This window comes from Ahaetulla prasina, chromosome 3 (assembly GCF_028640845.1).
Source record: "Ahaetulla prasina isolate Xishuangbanna chromosome 3, ASM2864084v1, whole genome shotgun sequence".
NCBI classification, from domain to species: Eukaryota; Metazoa; Chordata; class Lepidosauria; order Squamata; family Colubridae; genus Ahaetulla; species Ahaetulla prasina.
The window spans coordinates 121,011,748-121,036,389 of record NC_080541.1 but is presented as its reverse complement, the minus strand read 5'-3'; the positions used below and the strand labels follow the sequence as shown (position 1 = coordinate 121,036,389).

General features: G+C 37.9%; 1 protein-coding gene across 4 annotated transcripts in view; it reads right to left on the bottom strand.

The window, feature by feature from the left end:
• The window catches only part of RABGAP1L (RAB GTPase activating protein 1 like), a 188,049-nt gene that overhangs the window by 82,956 nt on the left and 80,451 nt on the right, over positions 1-24,642 (bottom strand). For 3 of the 4 annotated variants that reach the window (XR_009154646.1, XM_058178630.1, XM_058178631.1), the window contains exons 13-16: positions 17,973-18,086; positions 10,332-10,406; positions 9,222-9,407; positions 8,693-8,836 (exon numbers count right to left, since the gene is read on the bottom strand). Coding sequence is in view for 3 of the 4 variants with exons in the window: in XM_058178630.1 (XP_058034613.1) it covers positions 8,693-8,836; positions 9,222-9,407; positions 10,332-10,406; positions 17,973-18,086 (519 nt within the window). In the remaining variant the exon portion in view is untranslated. The remainder of the gene's footprint in view (positions 1-8,692; positions 8,837-9,221; positions 9,408-10,331; positions 10,407-17,972; positions 18,087-24,642) is intronic. The other variant, XM_058178632.1, reaches the window with a different exon arrangement.

Genomic DNA, 24,642 nt, shown 5'->3' with positions numbered 1-24,642 from the left:
AGTTATAAATATGAGTCAGTTGTCAAGCATCTGAATGTAAATCATGTGACCAAGGAGATGCCACAATGGACATAAATGTGAAAAATGGTCATAAGTCACATTTTCAGTGCCATTGTAACTTTGAACGGTCACTAAGTGAACTGTTGTATGTTGAGGACCACCTGTAATTCTTCCTCTTTCCCTTTCCCATTCCTGCATCTGGTGAATCCTGTTTGTTATTTTAAAGCTAAAATTCTTCAAATGCCTGTACAGGATGCATTTAAAACAACACTATTCCTGGATTTTTGTAAAATCAGGATTTGTTGAACAGGCAACAGTGGCCTAGTTTGCACATTAAGACACAGTTTTACATTACATAAAGCAAAAAACAAAAAAATCACTATAGGCACTCTATGAGTTAACATGTGTGAATCAGTCCAACTGATTAATCAAAGCAGGCTACATTAAAGAGATTAGACTAGATCAATCTCTGAGTAATCAAAGCAGGCTAGACTAAATTATGTATTCTGTGTTGAATGTAACTGGAAATGAGACAAGTTTTGTACTAACTTTAAATTTAGTGGAACCTTATCTATTGGCTTGTTGAAACAAATCAGAGTTATAAACTGGATGCATGGTTCATGAATTATCATTTGCTAAATTACAAAGAGAGCTTTGACAACAACCAGAAGTTAAGGTAAAACTTTCCTTCCAACCAGTTAGGATAGGCAGTTAGGATAGGCAACTGCAACATGTGCAAGTGCAAGACTTGCTCTGACTCATTCCTTTTGTGATTTTTTTTAAATTAACCTTTGTACTTTTAACTATCCTCTAAACAATGAAGAGTTTATTTCTGACAACTGACACTATTTCATAATAAGTGAATGCCTTGAGTTCTATGAATCATTCCATTGTCTAAACAGGGATATCAGAAGGATTTACTCAAATACAGCTTAAAAATAAAGATGATAGTGGAATATACAGTAAGAGTTTAAAGTATCTAAGGTAATCACTATATACAGATGTTTAACTGTGAGTCCCATTCGGAGTCCTCCTAGATTACCACAGTTCTTAATCTTCAGTCTCTCTGCTCACTCCGCAATTTCCTTGTTCTCTGCTTTCAAAATGATGGCTACCTTCAATTTGCACGGTCACTGTCTTTTTCTTTACTTTCTTCCGTCTCTATCTCCACTGTCCCAGAAAAAGACTTCCTGTCACTTTCCACCACAAGTTTTATCTCACAAATCAGTTTTCCAACTTTCTGATATACCAGCGGTTTGAGTCCGCACTCACAATCACTTTCCCTCCTTGCCAATCCACATTGATTCAGTCTTCTTCCTTCTCCACTCCCACCGCTAAGGCGCCGCCACCTCCTCTTCAGAGACTCACTTCTTATTTAGCATTTTTTTTGTAAATTCCATCAACTAGAGAGATAGTTTGGTATCTCATGCTTTTTTTTTCTTATCTGCCAATACTTCTGCCACCTCTCACTTTCTGCTTCCTCTCCTATTCACTCGGGCTGCCACGTCTCTGGACCTCGCCATGACAGTTGGTCTTTTCTGCGCCAGTTTTTAGGGCACCCACCTTTTGTAAATGGAGATCGTTCCTCTCCCCGTCACTCTTGGTTGCTCCCCTTTCTATAGCTGTCCCCTCCAGGGAGAACGGAGTCCAATTTCCCTGTACCGCACCACCATGACGTCACCCTGGAAGTCCCTCTAAATTCCAGAGAGACTTATTACTGCAACATTTATATTGAGTTACTAGCTTTAAACTTTAATAGTCCATATAAACATATTGATTCTACTTTATTGAAACTTTGTATAGATTTAAGTATATTTAAACTGATTAGTCTTAAATAGCTATTGTTGATTAATAATTGTATATATAGAGATTCCCAGAACTCAGGATATTTCCAGGAAGCCCATTACCACTACAAGTGGTCACATTCCCAGAACTCAGGATGTTTCCACACAGCCCATTAACCAGGTCGTTACAACACAAAAGACTAATGGGCACACACCTAGGACCACACCCACACATGATGCTACAAAACAGCCGACTAATTTGCAACACCCACTCCATCTATCAATCAAGATGCAACTACACAGCCAACCAACCCGCTTACAGCAACACTCCCCACCTCCCCACCTCTCCTTGAAACCAAAAGTCAAGAGGAGCAACAGCTAGAAGAAAAGGAACTAGAACAAAACACGAGAAGGAGAAGTAAGTTCAAGAAAGAGAAGGAGCGAGGACAAGAAAGCAAAGGGAAACTAGACAAAGAAGAGGAATAAGGGCAACAAATAAGTAGCAGAATGGAAGAAACTACTTTCGGTCAACATAAATGGATTAAATTCACTGATAAAAAGAAGACAAGTAATTGTTAAACTCCAAAAATATAACATGGACATTATATGCTTACAGGAGGTTCACATGAAAAAAGGGGAATGTAACCTTCTGGAAGCCCCCAAATATTTTCAGCCTTAGCTGAAACAAAAAAAGGGGGAATTGCAGTTTATAAAAAAGACTGATTAAAACCCAAACAAATACATGTGGACGAAGAGGGAAGAATGTTACTGACTGAAGTATCAATAAAACAAAAAAGAATATTAATTGCAGTCATATATGCACCAAACAATTAAACAAAAAGAATATTACAGTAAATTACACAAGCAAATTGTAGAATTGGAAATGGATAATATATGCTTACTAGGGGATTTCAGCACGGTGGTTGACCCAAAAAAGACTACAAAACAGGAAGTAAAAAATTATGAAAGGAGAACACTACCCGAAACTTTCTTTGACATGACCCGAGAGCTAAGTTTAAAAGACGTTTGGAGAGAAATCGACCCACAACAGAACCAATATACATACTTCTCCAATCCACATAATTCATGGTCCAGGATTGACATGATCTGGATGGATCCAAAAACAGGAAAAAATGTAGAGGAAATAGAAATAAAATCGAATACTTGGGCAGATCACAATCCATTAATAGTTAAACGGAAAGGGTAGGGGGGAGGAAAAAAGAGATGGACCATGAATCAAAGGATAGTGAAAGAAAAAAATTATGTTCAATATATGGAAAAAGTGTTTTTCCTAAAGGAAAATTGGAATGAACAGACAACTATTCAAAACCTGTGGGACACAACTAAAGCTTATGTCCGGGGCCTTACAATGGCATACACAATACAAAGAAATAAAAACAAAAGGAAACAATATACAGAATTGCAAGAGAAACTGGGAAAATTAGAATATAAAATGCAGAAAGAACTTCAAAACCAGGAAATTAGGGACGAAAAAGACATAATTAAACATAGATTAAATCTAATCACACAAGAACAAATAGCCAAAAAATTAGATCAACCAGACAAAACTACTTTGAAAATGCCAATAAACCAGGGAGATGGTTGGCCTACAAATTAAAAAAAGAAAAAGAAAAGAAACTAATACAACAACTTGAAGATGAAAAAGGGATAGCACATCATCAGAAGGAAGAAAAAGAAAATATAGCAGTACGATATTACCAAAATTTATGTAGTTGGGAGAACATAGCGGAGGATGACATTAAAAGATATTTACAGCAGAGAAATCTCTCAACCCTACCAGAAACAAAAAAAAACATTAGATGAAAAAATAATGATGTTAGAATTAAAAAGGGCAATTCAAAAACAAAAAAGTAATAAAATACCGGCTCCAGATGGAATCCCAGCAGAATTTTATAAAAAATTACAAAAACCATTTGTGAACTTATTATTAGAAACCTACCACAAAGTAGGCACTGATAATCTTAATTCCCAAAGATAATGTGGAAAGAAAAAAAAATCCAAAATTATAGGCCAATCTCGCTGCTGAATGTCGACTATAAGATATTTATGAAAATAATGGCTGAAAGGATGAAATATATATTAAATGAAATCATACAACCAGACCAGAATGGATTCTTACCCAACAGACACATAAAAAATAATATAAGAATAATAATGAATACATTAGAATATTATGAAATACACTCAGAAAAACAAGCAGCATTGGTATTCTTAGATGCACAAAAAGCATTCGATAATTTAAATTGGGATTTTTTAATTAAGCAACTAGTAGCAATGAATTTTGGTGAGAAATTTATTAGGACAATTAGAGCAACATATTCGAACCAGAAAGCAAAAATAATATTAAACAGAGAAACAACAGTAGGCTTCAGCATAACAAAAGGAGTCAGACAGTGATGCCCCCTATCCCTTCTGTTATTTATTCTCTCAATAGAGACACTGATGCAACAAATTAAGACAGAATCGGGAGATCAAAGGATTAAAAATTAGAGAACAAGAATACAAACTACAGGCCTTTGCAGATGACTTGGCATTTATTATAGAAGAGCCTTTAGAGATGGGATTAATACTACTACAAGATATAAATCAATTTGGCAAAGTGGTAGGGGTTAAAATAAACAAAGAGAAAACTAAAATATTAATCAAAAACTTAACTAAAAGACAAAATGAAAAACTAGAGGAGAAAATGGCAATTTTAAGAGCTAAGAAAATTAAATACCTGGGAGTATGGTTATCAGCAAAATGTAGCATGATAAAAGAAGATAATTACAATGCGCTGCTAAAACAAATACAAAAAGATTTGGAAAATTGGAATAAATTACAGATATCACTAATTGGCAGAATTTCAACAATCAAAATGAATATACTACCCAAATTGCTATATCTTTTCCAAACAATACCGGTAAAATTAGAGAAGAAATTAAATAAAATAACATCTAAATTTATATGGGCAGGAAAAAAACCCACACTAAATTTAAACTTTTACAAGACAGCAGGAACTATGGGGATTTCGGGCTCCCGGACTGGGAGCTTTACTACCAGGCAACTGCCTTGACATGGTGAGGGATTGGATTCAACTTAAAAACAAAAGAATATTAGCATTAGAAGGACATGACCTCCAAATAGGTTGGCACGGTTTTCTCTGGGAAGGGAAAAATAAAACACATCCATATTTTCAGAGACACATAGTAAGGAACTCCCTGTTTAAAGTCTGGGTAAAGATTAAAAAAAAAACACTATATGAAAATCCCAAACTGGTTAATGACAATGGAGGCAATGACACACCCAAATGCAATAGTAAAATGGTAAGATCTTCAGAAATTTTAGACAAAAAAGGAGAATTAAAATCAGTACAAATGCTGAAAAAGCAAGGAATAAATATAGAATGGTGGCCCTACCTACAAATTAAAACAAGACTAAAAAACGACCAAGAACAATTCGGCATACATGAGAAACAATTGGAACTGGATAAAATTTTATTAGGAAGGGGGGGGAATGATTACAAAATTATACAATTTTTTACTAAGATATAAAATGGAGGAAGTAGTAGTAAAAGAAATGTGATTAGCTGGGCTAAGAACTTTGGGCATAACATAAAATTAGAACAGTGTGACGAACTATGGACAAGGAACTATAAACTTACAACAGCAGTCGCCTACAAAGAAAACCTCTATAAAATGTTTTATAGATGGCATTTGCCCCCAGTGAGATTGGCCAAAATGTACTCAAATTTATCCCCCAAATGCTGGAGATGCAACAAAAAATCTGGAATATTCTATCACATGTGGTGGACATGCCCCATCACAAGGAAATATTGGTGCAAAATTCAAAAATGGTTGGAAGAAATTACAGAGCAAAAAACAGATTTGAAACTGGAATTATTTTTATTAGGAATACTGGACTCAAAAATGAATAAAAAACTCCAATACATTACATTGTTGTGCCTCGCTCGCCCCCCTCGCCGCAGCCGGGCCCCTCTCATTTCCTGCCAGACACTGATAGTACAGAAGAATGTCCTGGCATGCCTCCAGCCCCCAGTCCTGGCACCATGCCCGGACAGTCCGAGCAAGACAAATGGCCTGACATGCCTCCAGCTCCCAGTCCTGGCACCATGCCCGGACAAACGGAGCAGCTGGGCCCCTCCCCCACAGCATGTGAGCCTGGGGAATGTGAAGCCAGTCACGAGCTGGAATTACCAACAGCTGGGCTGGAATTACCAACAGCTGGAGGCTGGAGAGATCCACGCTTCCGGAGAATGGAGAGGCGACGTCACCAAAAGGAAGGGAGGGGCAGGCCTGGATAAGTGCTGAGTCATGGAGCCACACCCCATGGCCTATATAAAGGATCTGCTTTCTGGCATTCTCTGAGTCAGGCAAAGTCTAATCTGGATTGCTGAAGTCACACCTTGGATTCCTGCCTGCCCTGAGGACTCTGATAGGACTTTGGCAGAGCTGCAGAGGCACGCTTGATACGGACTTCCCCGACCCGGCCATCAGAGGAGGAGTGGGACACGACAACACTACACATACTCACTGCAGCAAGAATCATATTCTCACAAAATTGGAAACAAAATAATATACCCTCAGACAAAATAATAATTAGGAAAATTCTTGAATGCGCAGAAATGGATAAAATGACTATGGAGTTAAAAGAGAGGGATGATTCGGACTATTATGAAGTATGGAATAAAATGTATAGTTGGCTTGAAAATAGAAACCAAAACAGGAAATGTTTAACTCAGTACTGGTGAAACTTAAATTGGAGTAATCGAACAACATTAAACAAAGAGATGTAAAAGAAATGAATATAAATAAGAAAATGAATATAAATAAGAAAAATGAATACTACTGTGTGTGTTAATATATATCTTTTTTTTTTATTCAAAAAGTTTTACAACAAAATTTTTTTTCCCCTTTCCCCCCAACCCCCCTTCCTTTACTAATCCCCTCCCCCCTCCCCCCTGACTTCCCGGAAGAAGCACAAGGTATAGTTAAAAATAAAACAAACATATGCTAAGAAATTTTTTCCCCAAAACTATTATACCAATTTTCCCTCTCTAGCTCTGACTTCCTCCTAACATAACCAAAATCCTTCAAAAAAAATTAACTATTAACAGTAATAAGATATGTAAAGCAATAGAACAAATTAATCCTAAAGTATTTAAAACCAGCTAAAGCATAAAAATCCAATCCCATTCAGAGAATATCTCCCTTATAGCTTCTATAACCATATAATTTTCCCCCCAGGTCTTTCTTACATAAGATCTTTCGAGAATATTCTATTTAAAATTCAGTACAACACATTATAAAATTTCAATACAGAAAATTACAATATCTATTCAACTTTAGTCCTTCCTCGTCAAAATCCAGTATAAATCCAAATATCTAGTCTTTTATGATAGATATAAAACATATAATCAACCCATTTCTTCCAGATCTTCCTCACATATTGAATATATATCTTGATGTAACATTATTATACTTCTATCAAGAAGTAAATAGATCCTGTCAAAAGTGGCGTTCCCCAAGGCAGCGTTCTTGGACCAATGCTGTTCATATTATACATCAACAATCTCTGCGACCATATCACAAGTAATTGTGTTCTCTTTGCTGACAATGTCAAACTATTTAACACCTTGACTTTCTATCCGAATGGTCTAAAACTTGGCAACTCCAAATCTCAACCAGCAAATGCTCAGTCTTACATATTGGAAAAAAGAACTAAAACACTAAATACAAGCTTGATGGACATTACCTTACAGATGACCCCCACCCTGTTAAAGCCCACTGTAACTACATCACAAAAAAAGGCTCTAAGAGTTGTAAACCTAATCTTATGTAGCTTCTTTTCCAAAAACACTACACGACTAACCAGAGCTTATAAAACATTTGCTAGACCAATTCTTGAATACAGCTCGCCTATTTGGAATCCATACTACATTTCTGATATCAACACAATTGAACGTGTTCCGAAATATTTTACAAGAAGAATTCTCCACTCCTCCGAATACAACAAAATACCTTATGCCACCAGACTTGAAATCCTGGGTTTAGAAAATTTAGAACTCCGCCGCCTTTGACAGGATCTGTGTTTAACTCATAGAATCATCTATTGCAATGTTCTTCCTGTTGAAAACTTCTTCAGTTTCAATCACAACAATACAAGAACAAACAATAGATTTAAACTTAATGTTAACCGCTTCAATCTTGATTGCAGAAAATATGACTTCTGTAACAGAGTTGTTAATGCTTGGAACACATTACCTGACTCTGTGGTCTCTTCTCAAAATCCCAAAATCTTTAACCAAAAACTATCTACTATTGACCTCACCCCATCCTAAGAGGTCTATAAGGGGCGTGCATAAGAGCACAAACGTGCCTACCGTTCCCTGTCCTATTGTTCCTCTTCATTATATCCAATTAATACAGTTATTGCATACTTATGCTCATATATATGCTTATATGTTATATAGTTATTTCATGTTAATGCTTATATACACTGTTATGACAAAAATAAAAAAAATAAAAAAAAGATATGATAGAATAGAGAACTACAAAAGCAAAATATGTACGCCGATACAGAAAGCTGTAAAATGACCTTAGATGCTATGTATTGTTTGTTGTGTTTTGTTTGTTTTTATGTATTTGGGGTTGTTTTTTATGTTGTTTTTAAAGACAAAACTGTTTAATAAAAATTGTTTTTTTTTAAAAAAAGAAATATTGGTGGAAGAACATCTCACACTAAAATAGGATAAAAGAATGATGTGCAAGTGGCAGTACATCTCCATCTAATAAAAGAACCAGTCATCCTTGTAACTATAAGCCCAAGAAAAATGACAATTCATTTCATGCAAAGCAAGCTTCTTTATGGATAGAAGGTAATTTTACCTCACAAAGTAGTAAATCAATTATGTGGAAGACCATACAAAGTGGAAACTTGGCAGTGAAGAGGGTGAGAAACCACTGGGAGGCATACATATGAGCTTCAAGATTCTGTTCCACAAAATGGTTATATAAATCAGGCAGCTGCTCCTACGGAGAAAAGTAAAAGACAAAGATGAATACAACTTTTCTTCTCAAAGATGTTAAATGCATTATCAGAATCTAAGTTAACATGCATTGTTTTCTTATGCTTATGAAGTATATGCTTATATTTCTGCTATATTTTAAGCCAATATTAGAAACTATTTCTAGAATAAACACTTTGGTACTAAAATGAAGATCAAATGTGTTTCATCTATTATGTATGTTATATATGTATGTATACCCCCCCCACACACACATACAAGTTGCACATTAATTATCAATGCCTCAATTTTCATGGACAGTTGAGCATACCTATGGTAGGATATGTTCATTATTCCCTTTTTTTTTAGTATATTCTTTTTCTAAAACAAAGAAAAATTCCAGGTAATACCTGCGTAAGTTTCTCCAGCTGATAAAATTTTCTCCGCAAACCTTCCAAATTGTTTTTATAGAGCTCCCGCAGGCCATAGTCATACATGATCTTCACTAGGATACAGAAGGCTTGTTCTTCAGGCATCTGCATGGAGACCATAAGTATAAAGTGACCTCCAAGAACCCTTCTGTTGATGGGTTTATGCTATGAGTATGCAAAAAGAGAAAACTAACTAAAATATGCATTTAAATAGCTTTCAGTCAGGATTCTGTACCTGCTGACTGTTGTGAAAGTGATTGGAATTTCTCAGGAGGATATGAATTTTCAGAATTTAGAATAACATAGCTCTTCCATATATTCAGTGAGTTCTTGTAAATGTGATTTTTTGCAAAAGCAAAGTGCTAAAAAGACAAAAAAATCTCTAATATTTAAGGATAGAACAAAATAAAACTTATCTCCTAGACTAATCAATCACTAATCAAAACTATTTTTAATAGTATGTTGCTAATCGTGTATAAAAATACAGTGATTTAGAAATTTGTAATTTAGCAAAGAACAACCCATCTTTTATTCCCCTATGGACTGCAACTGTTTTTGAATTTCAAAAATTCTCTTTGATCTGAGAGACATATATTGTGTATAATATGCTTAATTCTCTCTTCTCAAGGCCAGTTGAAAGTCTGCTCTATAAGTGATCTGGCAATTTTATTATCTGGGGCTAATCTACAGATTTCAAGTCAAGGCAAGATTATTTACTTGCACATTTAAAGAAGCAAACAACCTCACATAAAAGGAAAGAACAGAAGTCTTATGAACAACCAAACAAAATTCACCCCTGCCTTAACAGGTAGAAAGGCTTCCTTCTTTGACATAAAAGCTTTTTATATACACCAAAGCCTAGCTAAAAGTTTATCACAATGGCTGAAAAGAAAAAATGTTTTTAACACCTATTTCAAGGACTAAATTTCCCTGAATTTCGAAGAGTAGGAACATCCACTTATTCTTGTAAATTCCAACATGAGATTAAATAGGTAGGGAAATGTACAGTTAGAAATTTGAAAGGTGGAAACAAACATTTCACCTGCTTGTCTGATAAAACAACAGTGTTTCTTTTTGTAGTGTACTCACATGCAGCAGAAGAACAGCAGCAAGAAAGGAATGACCTTGACAATAACCAATTTCTTCATCATAAACTGAATATGCCTGGAATTAAAAAACATATTTGACTGTAATTGTGAATTATTAAATTTCATGATCACAACTGAAGTGACGTGGCTCTCTATGAGTGACTTGTTTTTCTTACATTCTACCATAAAGATGGCAAATGCTAATCTGAAATATAAAAGCTTGAAAGCCATTTTCCCACGCAACATAGAATTTATTGCTCTAAATTCACTGTGTGCATGTACATTCCATGGTATAATTACAATACTTTAAAAAGCATACTATTTTGTCATTCATTACGCTTGAAACAGCCACAAATACACTGAAGGAAATCAGCTTTTAACTCCTCTTTAGGAGACAAGATTCAATTTTTGTTATCTCCTAAAAATTCACCTTGTGAAAAGCATATGAAAGAGCTAGTTATACCTTACCAACACCACACATACAAATATGTGCTTTAAAGACGGGATCTAAAGCCCCAGAGAATCCAAACAAGCCTGGCATCTAAACATTCTGACAAAGGTGGAAGACTACAATCAGTTGGCACCCCTACTGTTGTCAGGCAGTGAAATGATTCTGGCAAGCGCTAAGGAAATAGTCTTTACTAAGGCAGAACGAACTTAGAAAACCTCAGGAAGCCAAAACAATTCATTGGCTATCTTAATAGCATTCACAATACCTCTTGCAATTCATTGTATTGGTGGGGGTGGGAGGTGTCTCCACTGGGTTAAAGCAGAAATGACAGCACTAAATCCTGTCAACACACTTAGCTCTAGAACATTCTGGCAATGCTCTGAATATTCACAGGAATCCCTGAGATGCAGAGAACTCACAAAAAAGCAGCATTTTGTGGTTTATGGCATACAAAATGGCATTTTAAATTCATTTGAAAGAAACTGGCATTCTCAGAACAGTTTTTTTTTTCTTGTTTGCTGGTTTGTTTTACAAATAATATCATAGTAATAAATTATAAGCCACTGGTCACAGACAAACTGAGATGATCATTTTTTAAAAGCCACCTAGTTACAATATAATTTTTCCTTCTCGTGGTATTCAAACAGAAAGGAGTGATACCTCAAACTGAGTATATTACTTGTACTGAATTATTAATTCAACTGTACAGATTCTTGCTCATTCACTCCCTGTCCTCGGTCCCATCATGACCACACATTATTTTATATAGTACCTTTTCTTTAAATGCCTCATCTTTCTGAGAATCTCATTTAACTATGCAATAATGTCTCGTTCTGCTTTTCCCTTCACCTGAAGCTTTTCACTCTTTCTTTTATTCCTCTTCCACACCCACTCAAATGCCTCTGTATCCTGCCCGACCCTTACTGTACCTTCCTTACGCCCTCACACATCCCCTTCAACCTCCCCGCAGCCCTTGCCTGCACTCCCTCGCACTCTGACAACCCCACCTTTGCACATCATCCCCTATCCTTGCTGCGCCTTTCTCACATCACAGTGCACCCTTGCATACTTTCCCAACCTTCCTGGGCGTCTCGGTGAATCTTCATGTAACCTTATGCACCCTCAGCCTTTCACACAACCCCTTGCACCCTCATGTAGCCTTCCCAAACTACCTCTCATGTCCTCTCACACCCCTGTACACCATCCTTGACCCTCACCAGCACTCCCTCAGACTTATATCCTCTCCAACCCACTCTGTGCCACTCACGCACCCTTGTATCCCCAGAAAATTCCCTGATCCTTGCTGTACTTCCCTCGCACCCTGTGCACCCTCCCTGACCCTCGCTGCACCTCCCTAACGTCATTGTAGACTCTATGGGTCTGTCTAAAAAAAACTCAGAAGCTTTGCCATGTTCTTTCTCCCACTGCTGATCAAGAAGGCTTGGCCTGGTCCTTCATGAGGCTGCTGTTGCATGCATAAGGCTTTCTTCTCCAGGTTGCATATGGTGGTTTTCTTGCAAGACCTGGGAAGACCCATTGTCTTTTAGGTCAGCGGTTGCCTCAAAAAGGGCCAAATATACCTTGTCAGCAGCAGGAGCAACAGTCAGCTGTGGTGCAGAATGCAGGGTGATCAGGGTTTTGGATGGATGATAGCAAGGACAAATAGAGCTGCCCTGTAGGGGCCTGGGGTGGCTGAAGCTTCCTGGGGTACCAACAAAGCCCTTTACGCTGCACTGCTGGGCCCAAGTTGGGACTGGACTTCACACTGTTCTGCAATTCAGGGAATTCTTGCAGCCTCAGAGCCACGGTGCATCCAGAAGTCCCAAGTTGCTGGAGCTTCCTGATGTGCTTTGGTTTTGCACCATGCTGCTGGAGCTTCCTAGGCATGGCAGATTCGCACCATGCTGCTGGATTAGGATGGAGGGCGACGTTTCAGGGGGGGTGGGGGGTGGGAAGGCATGGCTTCACACTCTGGCTCAGGGCTTCTTGCAGCCCAAGAGCCACAATGTGCCAAGAAGCCTGGGCCACAGTGTATTCTTTCTTCAGTCTCCCTGTACTCATACACATGCATACACACATCCCATATCTTCTTTACCCAGCCTCCCTGAGCTTACATCACATTATAGCAATATCCAACTTCTGCACAGTTGTGCTGGGCCTTCCAGGACAGCACCCTACCTTCCTTATCTGGAATTCCCTTTGCTTTCCCCTTAATGACCTATGCATCTGGAGTTACTACGGTAACTGAGATTGCCAGGCTTGTCATAACTAATCATGAGACATTGTGTTTTACAATTGCTTAGTGACTGGAATTCCAGTCCCAACTGTTCTTGTAAGTTAAGGACTACATGTATTATCTTAGTAATACAGAGCCATCTTCTTCAGGTAAAACTGATCCATCTTATCTGTTCCTCCTGAGTAGGGATGTGAACCAGAAGACAAGGCTATTTTATTATGGCTCCCTCCCAGTGGAAAAGCCTATTCTCAGACATCCAGATGGCATCCTCCCTGATAATATTTAGGCAGGCAGTGAAGCCACAGCTGTTTCATAGAGCTTTTAATTTGTCATTTTAACCATGAAGTTGCTGCTAGTTAACAGACACTGTGGGGGGTGAATACTTTATTATAGTTATTGGGGGTTTTGATTACATTTGTAAACCTTTGGTAGTCCAACAGTATACGGAAGAGTTCCCCAACATTTTCGGCTTTGCAGATGGGGGTTCAAGGAGAGGGGATGGTTCTGTGTGAATGGCAAACAAGCGCATGCACACGCACAGTGGACAAGCGCATGTGCATGCCCAGTTCCATTTGCATGAGCCATCACTCATGTAAATGAAGCATGTGCACCCGTGCTTGCCTGCTGCTCGTGCAAATGGGGATGCATGCATGTGTGATCACCCGCCACATGTGCATGCATGTTCAAGTGGCCCGTGGCCCGGAGGTTGGGGACCCCGGTATACAGTACCAAAAGAGAAACAAATCAGCCAGTAAGTATGTCTACATGGAAATATAAACCATCTATATTCAGAATCTAGGCACCCTTCCACATTCAGCATTTTCTCAGAAACTCATTTTTTAAGTCCCATTTTATATGATACCACAGTATTTATTTATATGTATATTTATGTCCTGTCTTTTTTAGTTTACTCACTACATTTTTTCATCTTTCTTCTACCAAGACTTTTGAGGTAACTGAAATTCTGCTTCTTTGCAAAGAATAAAGTGTAATCATTCTTAAGGGTATTCTGTCTTTCTGGAAAGATGTGGCTTTATTTATTAATGTATGTGCCTCCCTACTATTTCAGTAAATAATCCCACACAAAACTTAAAAAACAGTGTACAGCAGAGGTGTCAAACTCATGGCCTATGGGTTGGATGCGTCACATGCTGGCCACGCCCATCTCTGGTTTAGCAAAGGGGGGAAAGTTGTGATATATCACGTGATGATAACACGATGTTGCAAGTTTGACACCTATGTGTGTACAGGTAATCCTCAACTTGCAACCACAATTGAGCCCAAAATTTATGTTGCTACGTGAGAAATTTGCCCCATGTTATAAATTTTCTTGCCACATTTGTTAAGTGAATCACTGCAGTTGTTAAATTAGTAACACAATTGTTAAGTGAATTTGGCTTTCCCATTGACTTTGTTCGTCAGAAACTGCAAAAAGTGATCACGTGACCCTGGGACACTGCAACTGTCATAAATGAGTCAGTTGTCAAGCATCTGAATGTAAATCATGTGACCATAGGGATGCTGCAATTATAAGTGTGAAAAATGGTCATGTCACTTTTTTCAGTGCTATTGTAACACTACAAAATCACAATAACATCAGCACCAAATACATCCCAAGTGCGGATACCCTCAATATCAATTCATTTATTTGTTTATTCATTCATTCATTAAACAGCTGACTTTTTACCAGCCTTCTTAATTTTTAACAAGGATGATATTTGTGATAGACTTCTATTTGGTAACTGGTAATTTACGTAAGAAAGCGAGAATAGCAGAATAAATTAGATCTTTCCAGTGTTTTGTGTGTTTTCTTTCTAAGGCAGAAAATACAGTAGAAATCCAGGATAACTATCTAGAATTGCCCAAGGCAATCCAAAGCTCCTCAAAATGCTGCTGCCAAATTGCAATTTTTGGTGTTAATGAATAAACAATTAAATAAATAGGGAGGAATCATTTTAGTTCCATTTCATTAAATGTTAATTCAGCTAAATATATTTTGGCCCAATCTACTTCATTGTTCTGCTGCTGCTTATTTGTAGTATTATGGACTCCAGAATGTCATCCAAAGGCCTGTTGTGTCTGAAACCTGAAAAGCTACCGTGTATCCTAATGATAGGGCCGTGGTGGCTCAGGCTGTAAGATAGCCTGTTATTAAAACACAGCAGCCTGCAATTACTGCAGGCTCGAATCCCACCAGGCCCAAGGTTGACTCAGCCTTCCATCCTTTATAAGGTAGGTAAAATGAGGACCCAGATTGTTGGGGGGCCAATAAGTTGACTTTGTAAATATACAAATAGAATGAGACTATTGCCTTACACATTGTAAGCTGCCCTGAGTCTTCGGAGAAGGGCGGGATATAAATGTAAAAAAAATAAATAAATAGAATGTAACAAGTCTGAAAAATATTTACTAAAAGAAAAGCAAACAATTAGAGGAAAACTCTTAACATTTGCATTAACTTCCTAGAATTACATGTTTGTTTAAAATGAGAAATTACTCTGTATGTTCAGGTCTTAGTTTCCCTGCAATTTTTTTTATAGCAAAACAATACCTCAGTGTGCCAACAAGAATAAGTGGTTAAAGAAGAAGGGCAATCTTTTTGGCACTTTCAGATGTATTTTTTTAGGCATTCAAAAGATGTAGAAATCAGGGGTGTAGTAATCAGTTATGTCATGGCCAGGCTGAATTGGACTTTTGGGGTGGGGAGGGTTAGGTTAAGAGACAAAATGAAAAGCAGAATATGGCTAATATTCAAAAAGTTATTTGTCTTTTTTTTTCCAAAAAAACTGTTCCCAAATAGGTTAGAACTATACTTCACTTTTATCTTTTTGATAAGTTATTAACAAACTGGCACACATACAGTCTACTAAAACATATTGAGGTTTCTCAATTATAATTACAATAAACTGTTTCTGATTAACAGAAATTGCTAACTTGTGAGTGTGAACAACGGGCCCCACATTAAACTGTTTCAGCCACAGGAGCCCAAGCAGCTGAAAATCATTATTTTCTACCAATTATTTTGGTTTCCTGGGGGGAAGGTATCTGTACTATACATGCAAGCAAGAAACCAGGTCACCAATATTATTTCATAATGTAGCACAACACAGAAAATCAATAATTTTACATGATGGGCAAAAAGGCAACATTGCAGATTCCCCACGATGCTTTCAAATAGGAAGAGTCCATTTGTAGCCCCTTCTAAGTGCCTGGAAAAGTTCCGGGCACTTAGGAGTTTTAACTAATGAAGACATTATTCAATTCCCTTTCCATATTGACATTTGGCCCAGCACCACAGCAATGGGCTCCTTTCTGTCCTCACTAACACTCCAGGGTGAATCTGGTATCTGGCCCTCACCTCTTAGATTAGAGTAGCAGTTTTCAAAGTGTGGTTTGTGGATCCTTAGGGGTCTTCAAAACCCTTTCAGGAGGTCCACAAGGTCAAGCCTTGTACAATTGGATTTGCTGAATGCTGGCTGGCTGAATAGTCACTAAAAGAAATCACAGTAGTGCCACTTGCCAATAATATAGTAACTTGCTGACTTAAAAAATTAGCTGCAGCCCTGAAGATGGAATTAATATACATTTACGTTACACATTTGCACTGATATACAAACTTTATATTCACTACTTTACATTGTAGCCAAGTGTCATTTCTTCAGTGTTGTCACATGAAAAGATATACTTAAATATTTATAAAACGTGAGAGGATGTACTCACTTCTGTGACATACTGTATTGTCTTCAGAATTCTACTTTTCCATACACAAATGGATGAATCTATAGACATGGCTGGATTTGTTGTTTTACTTGCATAACTCATCTGACATCAGCATCAACTACCTCCATTGAATTTCCACTGGCTTTCCCATTTGCTTTCCTTGTGGGAAGCTTGCAGGAAGAAAGTTAAGTGGAGAAGGCAGTAGGAAGTTGCAATTCCAAGACCAAGAAGCCAGTACATGGCTGCAGCCAGGTGGAAGAGAGAAAGAGGGAGTGTGCAAGAGTTCTGGTCAGGAAGACGTGTAGGAGTACAGAAAAAGTGCTGCGTGTGTTGGGGAGGATCAGGAAGTAGGGAAGTGAGCAGTGTGGATCAGGAAGGATATACATGGGATGGGATCAGCTGCAGGAGGGGCAAGGTGGGTTGAGAAAGATGTTGGTGTCACATGGATATACGAGAGGTGCCACATGGATCAGAGTGGGTGCCCAGGTCAGGGACGATGTACAGAGGGATGGGGCAAGAAGGGTGTCTGGAGGTATGATAGGTGCTATGCAAATCAGGAAAGGGCACGGGGGTTCAGAAAGATGCCACATGGGTTGGGGAAGGTGCACTGAGGGGCAGTGTGAGGAATTGTGTCCTTCCTTCCTTTTCCTTCCTTCGTTCTTAATTCTCCCTCCCTTTCTTCCTTCACCTTGCCCTTTCTGGCAAGTAAGTGACTGCTGCCAGGTGGGGGAGGAAGAAAATGGCTGTGGAAGAGGCTGAGAAACTATCACAAGACATTGAAAATGATTACATGAAGAACACTGAAGCAGCATCAGCCTGGCAATACTGAAACAGCCATAACTTCCACAAATGTCATTCCCTTGGGAGTTATATGTCCTAAATTTTGGACACATTGTGTAAGTTAGCCCATCTGAGGTACCTTGGGTCAAAAATTATTACCCTATGATGCACTGTTTTGCTCAGTTGAAGGTTATAGAAACGAGAGTTTTAGTAGTATATAGATCCTGGTGCAAGCCAAACCTTATTATTTCCTTGCATTCTCTACCAGGGCCTCTCCATCTAATCTAAACTGCAAGATCCTAACATCTGGTTGTTTTCAGTTAATGTTAAATGGGAAACCCAATCTACTCTGATGTCATACTATTGTAATACTGTTTGTCACATATATTAGGAAATGTATGCAACAAACTTGTGTAACTTCTTAACAAAACTCCAAGACATTTGAGCAGCTATACCTTACAAATCTTATATAGAGAATCCTGTCCATCTCCTCCAGTATCTTTAAAATATTCATGTGCTGGAAATGTACGATGAATATCTCGTGTAATGACACTCTCCTGGGAAGATTCCTGCAAAAAGAAAGGAAAGAGAAAATCCAAACCATATTAAATTTGGGTAGCAGAACACAGTTATTACAATATAAATCACTTGCTTGGCAAATTTTATAACCACCACATTCCTATCTTTAAAATATGTTGACAATCGGAGCAGGATGGGATCCAGATTATTCTACTTTATAATGCATGCAAACTAAATAAATGTTTGCTTCTTACAAAATAAAAAACATTGCTTTTACTGTCTTATGACATATCCTGGAAGAATCTGCTTTAAGTAAATTATTAAAAATAATTCCTGCTTGAGTCAGAACAGAAAATTACCATAGCTGATAAATAAACTGTTAATACAAGTTGTAAACCTATATAGGTAAAGGTAAAGGTTCCCCTTGCACATATGTGCTAGTCGTTCCCGACCCAAGGGAGCAGTGCTCTTCTCTGTTTCAAAGCCAAAGAACCAGCATTGTCTGAGGACGTCTCCATGGTCATGTGGCCGGCATGACTAAACACCAAAGGCACACCGAACACTGTTACCTTCCCACCAAAGGTGGTCCCTATTTTTCTACTTCCATTTTTTATGTGCTTTCAAACTGCTAGGTTGGCAGAAGCTGAGACAAGTAACAGGAGCTCACCCCATTATGTGACATTAGGGATTCAAACCGCTGAACTGCCAACCTTTCGATCGACAAGCTCAGCATCTTAGCCACTGAGCCACTGCGTCCCTATATATATTTCCATTATTAATTATTTATAAACAACTGTTTTTCTTTTAATATAAAGAATATATATCTGGAACAACTAATTTATTAGTATGCATTGCTAGTTGTTTCCAATTCCAATGCATCTTAATCTACCAAAAGAGAGTTAGACTTCTAAATTATTTTTAAATTTGAGAAAGAAAAAGAACATCTTGATGGTTTCAGTAATGAAATGGTACTGGGAAGCTAATATTAATTTAAAATGTGAAATGTTAAGTTTGAGTTATCAAGCAATTACGAATGAGGCATGAAAAAGCACATGGCTTTTATGTTCTTCTATTTCCTATGACTCCTGGAAAACGTCTTAAAACTATTAAGAAAGCATCCAGTCTCTTGCAAAAAATATAAATATTTTAATACACAATTAGAGCAACCTAAATCCAGGTATATTGCCAAGTTAATTTTCAGTGTAATTTAATTGCAGAGTCAGTCATAGGAATTTTCACTTGTGGACAGGGATTCAAATAAGAATAATCTTCATACCTGAATCTCATTCAATTACTTCATAAATTTCCAGTATAGAGAAAGACCATTGTCCCTTAAATCATGAATGCAAAGAAACAGCCAAGAAACAGCTTCCGACAGGAAGCTATAGCAGGGCAAAGAAACAGCCTGGGGTTCCCACCACCCATTGCTTCGGCCCCCCTTCCCCCCCCCTTTGCATCATTACGTCATTCTAGCCAGTGAAGGCTGCGCTGCAAAGTTGCAAGTTTCTTCCATCCCTTGTTGGTGCTCCTGCACCTCAGTCTCTCGGGGGGACGATTGACTTCCTCTCAGCTCCAAGACACTGGCTGGCTCATGAGAAAGAGTGGGGGAGAGAGAGAGAAAGAAAGGGGGAAGAGAGATGAGAAAGAAAGAGAGGTGTGTGTGTGTGTGTGTGAGAGAGAGAGAGAGAGAGAGAGACAGAGACAGAGAGACAGAGACAGAGACAGAGAATTAGAGAGACAGAGAATGAAAGAGAAAGAGACAGAGAATGAAAGAGAGAAAGAGAGAGAATGAAAGAGAGAGAATGTGAGAGAGAGAGAGAGAAAGAAAGAGCCAGAGGGAATCGGAGAGAGAATGAGTGGGAGAGAGAAAAAGAGAGGGGGGAAAGAGAGAGGTGGGGGGGGGGAGAGAGAGAGAGAGAGAGAGAGAGAGAGAGGAGGGAGAGTGCCTGAAGGACCCCATCCCGTCACTGGGAGTCCAGGCACTTCAGCAAGCGGCGTGCTAGATTCGTATTAGTGGTCCGCGGATTTAAAATTATGAACTTTGTGGTCCCTGAAGTCCAAAAGGTTGGGGACCCCTGTACTATACCAATACATTACAACATTGTAGGTTCTTGGGAAGAAAGTCAATGTTAGCTAAAAAAAACTGGCAGCTGTGAATAATATCATATCGCAAGATCTCAAATGGACAGCTAACATCAAAAACATCATTAAAAAAGGACAACAAAGAATGTTCTTTCTGCGCCAACTCAGTAAGCTCAAACTGCCCAAGGAGCTGCTGATCTAGTTCTACAGAGGAATTATTGAGTCTGTCATTTGCACCTCTATAACTGTCTGGTTCGGTTCTGCAACCCAACAAGAAAAACACAGATTTCAGAGGATAATTAGAACTGCAGAAAAAATAATTGCTACCAACCTGCCTTCCATTGAGGACCTGTATACTGCACGAATCAAGAAGAGGGCCGTGAAAATATTTGCAGATCCCTCGCAAACTGGACATAAACTGTTTCAACTCCTACCCTCAAAACGACGCTATAGAGCACTGCACACCAGAACAACTAGACACAAGAACAGTTTTTTCCCGAAGGCCATCACTCTGCTAAACAAAGGGCCGTGGATAGCTCAGGCTGGTAAAAGCCTGTTATTAAGAACACAAAGCCTGCAATTACTGCAGGTTCAAGCCCGGCCCAGGGTTGACTCAGCCTTCCATCCTTTATAAGGTAGGTAAAATGAGGACCCAGATTGTTGGGGGGGCAATAAGTTGACTTTGTAAAAATATACAAATAGAATGAGACTATTGCCTTATACACTGTAAGCCGCCCTGAGTCTTCGGAGAAGGGCGGGGTATAAATGTAAACAAAACAAAAAAAATTCCCTCAACACTGTCAGACTATTTATTGAATCTGCACTACTATTAATCATTTCATAGTTCCCATCACCAATCTCTTTCCACTTATGACTGTATGACTATAACTTGTTGCTGGCAATCCTTATGATTTATATTGATATATTGACCATCAATTGTGTTGTATATGTTGTACCTTGATGAACGTATCTTTTCTTTTATGTACACTGAGAGCATATGCACCAAGACAAATTCCTTGTGTGTCCAATCACACTTGGCCAATAAAATTCTATTCTATTCTATTCTAATAATAACAATTATTATTATTTCTTTTATTCATTAAACATGAAACTCAGTCAATTGATCATTTAAAAATCTATCACAAATATCATTGACTGGAGCTGATGGTTGATATGGGTCGCTGTCAGCATCTTAGGTATCAACCAAGTATCTTCTTAAATGTATGATGTTCTGATTAGCACAGTTTTTTGCAATTCTGCTAGTGTTATTGCAAGAAGCTGCAATTTCTTGATGTATTTTGTAAAATTCTTGGACATGGTAGCAAGTGCCCTGATGACAATGGGTATCACTGTTACATGTTTCAGTAGTAGTAGTAGTAGTAGTAGTAGTAGTAGTAGTAGTAGTAGTAGTAGTAATAATAATAATAATAATAATAATAATAATAATAATAATAATAAAAAATAACACAAAACTGGGATACCAAATCTCAAGCCAACATGGCAAGATAAACCATCTACTATATATGGATGACTTAAAAATGTATGCAAAAAGCCCCACTGAATTTAAATCAATACTCAACACAGTTCAATTGTTCAGCAGCGACATCAAAATGAACTTTGGACTTGAAAAATGTGCTATATTATCCATGCAACAAGGAAAAATGGAAAAAGGAAAAAAATAGAAGGAATAGAACTGGGAACTGAAAGCATAGTGAAAGCATTAGCAAAGGATGATGGTTACAAATTCCTAGGCATATTGGAAGCAGATAACATCTTGAATGGAAAAGTCAGAATCAATGCAAAAGGAATACATCAGGAAGGTCTGCAAAATATTAAAATCCAAGCTGAATGCTGGAAACGTAATTAAAGCCATTAATACACGGGCAGTTCCAGTGATACACTACCCAATGTCAGGTTCCAAGTAACACCCCCAACGAAAGAAGTCTCCGAGGCTAGAAGTTCCTCAAAGTTTTCCATTTTATTAGAGATATCATGTTGGCACATCTGGGAAAACCCAAATCTGAAAGCTTCCAGAAGAAAGTCCAAATCCCTGCCCAGCATCCACATGTCCATCACATGGTCCAATCAAAGTACTGTCCTAACTGGAGATGTCTCCCAAAATACAAGCTCCCTTTGAATTCATTAATTGCTAGGAATGAACCAAAATAATAGCTTTATCTTCTTTGCATTAGGGGGCATAAAGTTCAGAATGATCAGAGTTGTTTGGACCATGAAAAATGACTGATGGTAATGTTTTCAACCCTCAAGTAATGTTGCAACTGTCTTAAGGTAAAACCCAAACCTGATGAGTGTCCACTAGCTTATGTTGGCCCTTTGTGATCTGGGTTAGGTCCATGATTGCTATTTCACAAAACTCTTGAGCTCTTCCATTTTCTAATATATAGAGAGGCGGGAGGAAGCCTCCCATAGTCATAAATCTAGAAGACTCCACTATCAATCCTTCAGCATAATCAGGCAACATAGGGAAATCATAGTAACAGTTGCAGTAATCCCAAGTGTTCCTTAGAACCTAACTTCAACAATCTGATATCCAATTATCTGTGGTGTAGTGCTTCTGAAAGCTGCTAGATCTTCCCACATAACACCCCCATAAAATAATAGGGCATAATGCAACAAATTGTTATCAACAATGCTGCAGAAATCTCTGCTTCATTTCAAATTTTATATACTTTCTGAAACAAATATTAATTCCACAGATGGCATACGTTTCTTAAGTCAAAACTAATGAAATTGAACTTTACAATACGCTAATTGGTAGAATACATTCTGCTCTCATTTCAGTATAAGAGGTTCTGCAGTCCACAAAGTCGTAATAAATTATAAAATGTGAATGTAATGGTAATATGTATTCTATTTTTAACAATGTCAGCATATAACTGCATTATCAGAATAAAGGTACAAGTTGTTTCAGTTAAAAACAAAATTCAAGAGATTTATTACAAAATTATGGCATGTAGGTTTTAAAATGCAACTAACAGCTTGTTAATCAACATGTTTAAAAATATTTAACAGCAAAGAGTAAAACAAATTAAAGGAGAATTAACACTGGCATTTTGACTATTTAAAACATGTGTATAACTATAGTTTGTGCTTTTTATTCAATTGGAAGAACAAAAGCAGAATATTAAAAATAATTCAGGTGATACTTTATACATCATTTAACATTACTTGAATTAGAAATAATTAATCTTTAACTCTTTCTTTTCCTCTACAATAAAGACCTGGAAAATTATTATATAAATATTTATTCATTTCACATCATTTATTCCCAAAGGAAGGAGAGGGTTCAGGATAAAATGCAGCATATTTTCCCCTGCACAACTGTGCTCCCCAAGATTTCTTTAAAAAATCTGTGGTCGAATGGTCTCCCTATACACATTTAACTATAGCTGCTTCTATGTACACTTTCTGGGTTTTAATAAAGTGCAGAGCAAAATAGAACTGGACTATGACTGATGAGACTTAGATTAAAGTATCTGCAGCCTTGAATCTCAAAATCAAATTAGTAACTATCTTTTGCTATTTACTTCTCTAACAGGTTGAAGGAAAATAACATTGAAGAAATAACCATGCATTTTACTTTGAGCAGCTTGGTAAAGAGGCGGAGTAGAAATTTTGGTGAAAGCCCCACATTCCATTATTATAATTTATATACTGTGTGCTGTTTCATTAATCTCCTCTGTTTCTTGGAACGAAGACAGATGCTTGAAAACTGACAATGGTGAAGCACCAAGAGAGAAAGGGGTTTTATGTGAATTCATTGATATACTGTTGAAGATCCAAAGATACAGTTAAGTAGTAAATTCTTCATTGTGGTTTCTGATTCAAATCAACAGCAACAACTTGGAGATGAATAGGGACCACATTACCAGAGGAAAAAAATGCATCTCTAATAATGCATCTTGAGGGATGCGGTGGCTCAGGGGCTAGGACATTGAGCTTGTCGATTGAAAGGTTGCAGCTCAGCGGTTCGAATCCCTAGTGCTGCTGTATAACGGGGTGAGCTCCCGTTACTTGTCCCAGCTTCTGCCAACCTAGCAGTTTTGAAAGCACGTAAAAATGCAAGTAGAAAAAATAGGGACCACCTTTGGTGGGAAGGTAACAGCGTTCTGTGTGCCTTTGGCGTTGAGTCATGCCGGCCACATGACCACGGAGACGTCTTTGGACAGCGCTGGCTCTTCGACTTTGAAATAGAGATGAGCACCGCCCCCCTAGAGTCAGCAACAACTAGCACGTATGTGCAAGGGGAACCTTTACCTTTAATAATGCATCATTTTGGGGGGCATGAAATTCAAATCAATAGTGTTAATTGATTGGCAAAGGATTTAATCAGGTTGCAATTCAGAGTCTTAGTTCCAAACAAAGGGATATCTGAAAGGGGCCACTGGTTTTGGTGGAACATCCTCTCCTGAAAAATATCAAAGATGCTTCACTCCCTCTCCATACCAGGAGGCATTGAGGCTAAAATTTTATTGGGAATCTGAGTACAAAGTAACAGTTGCT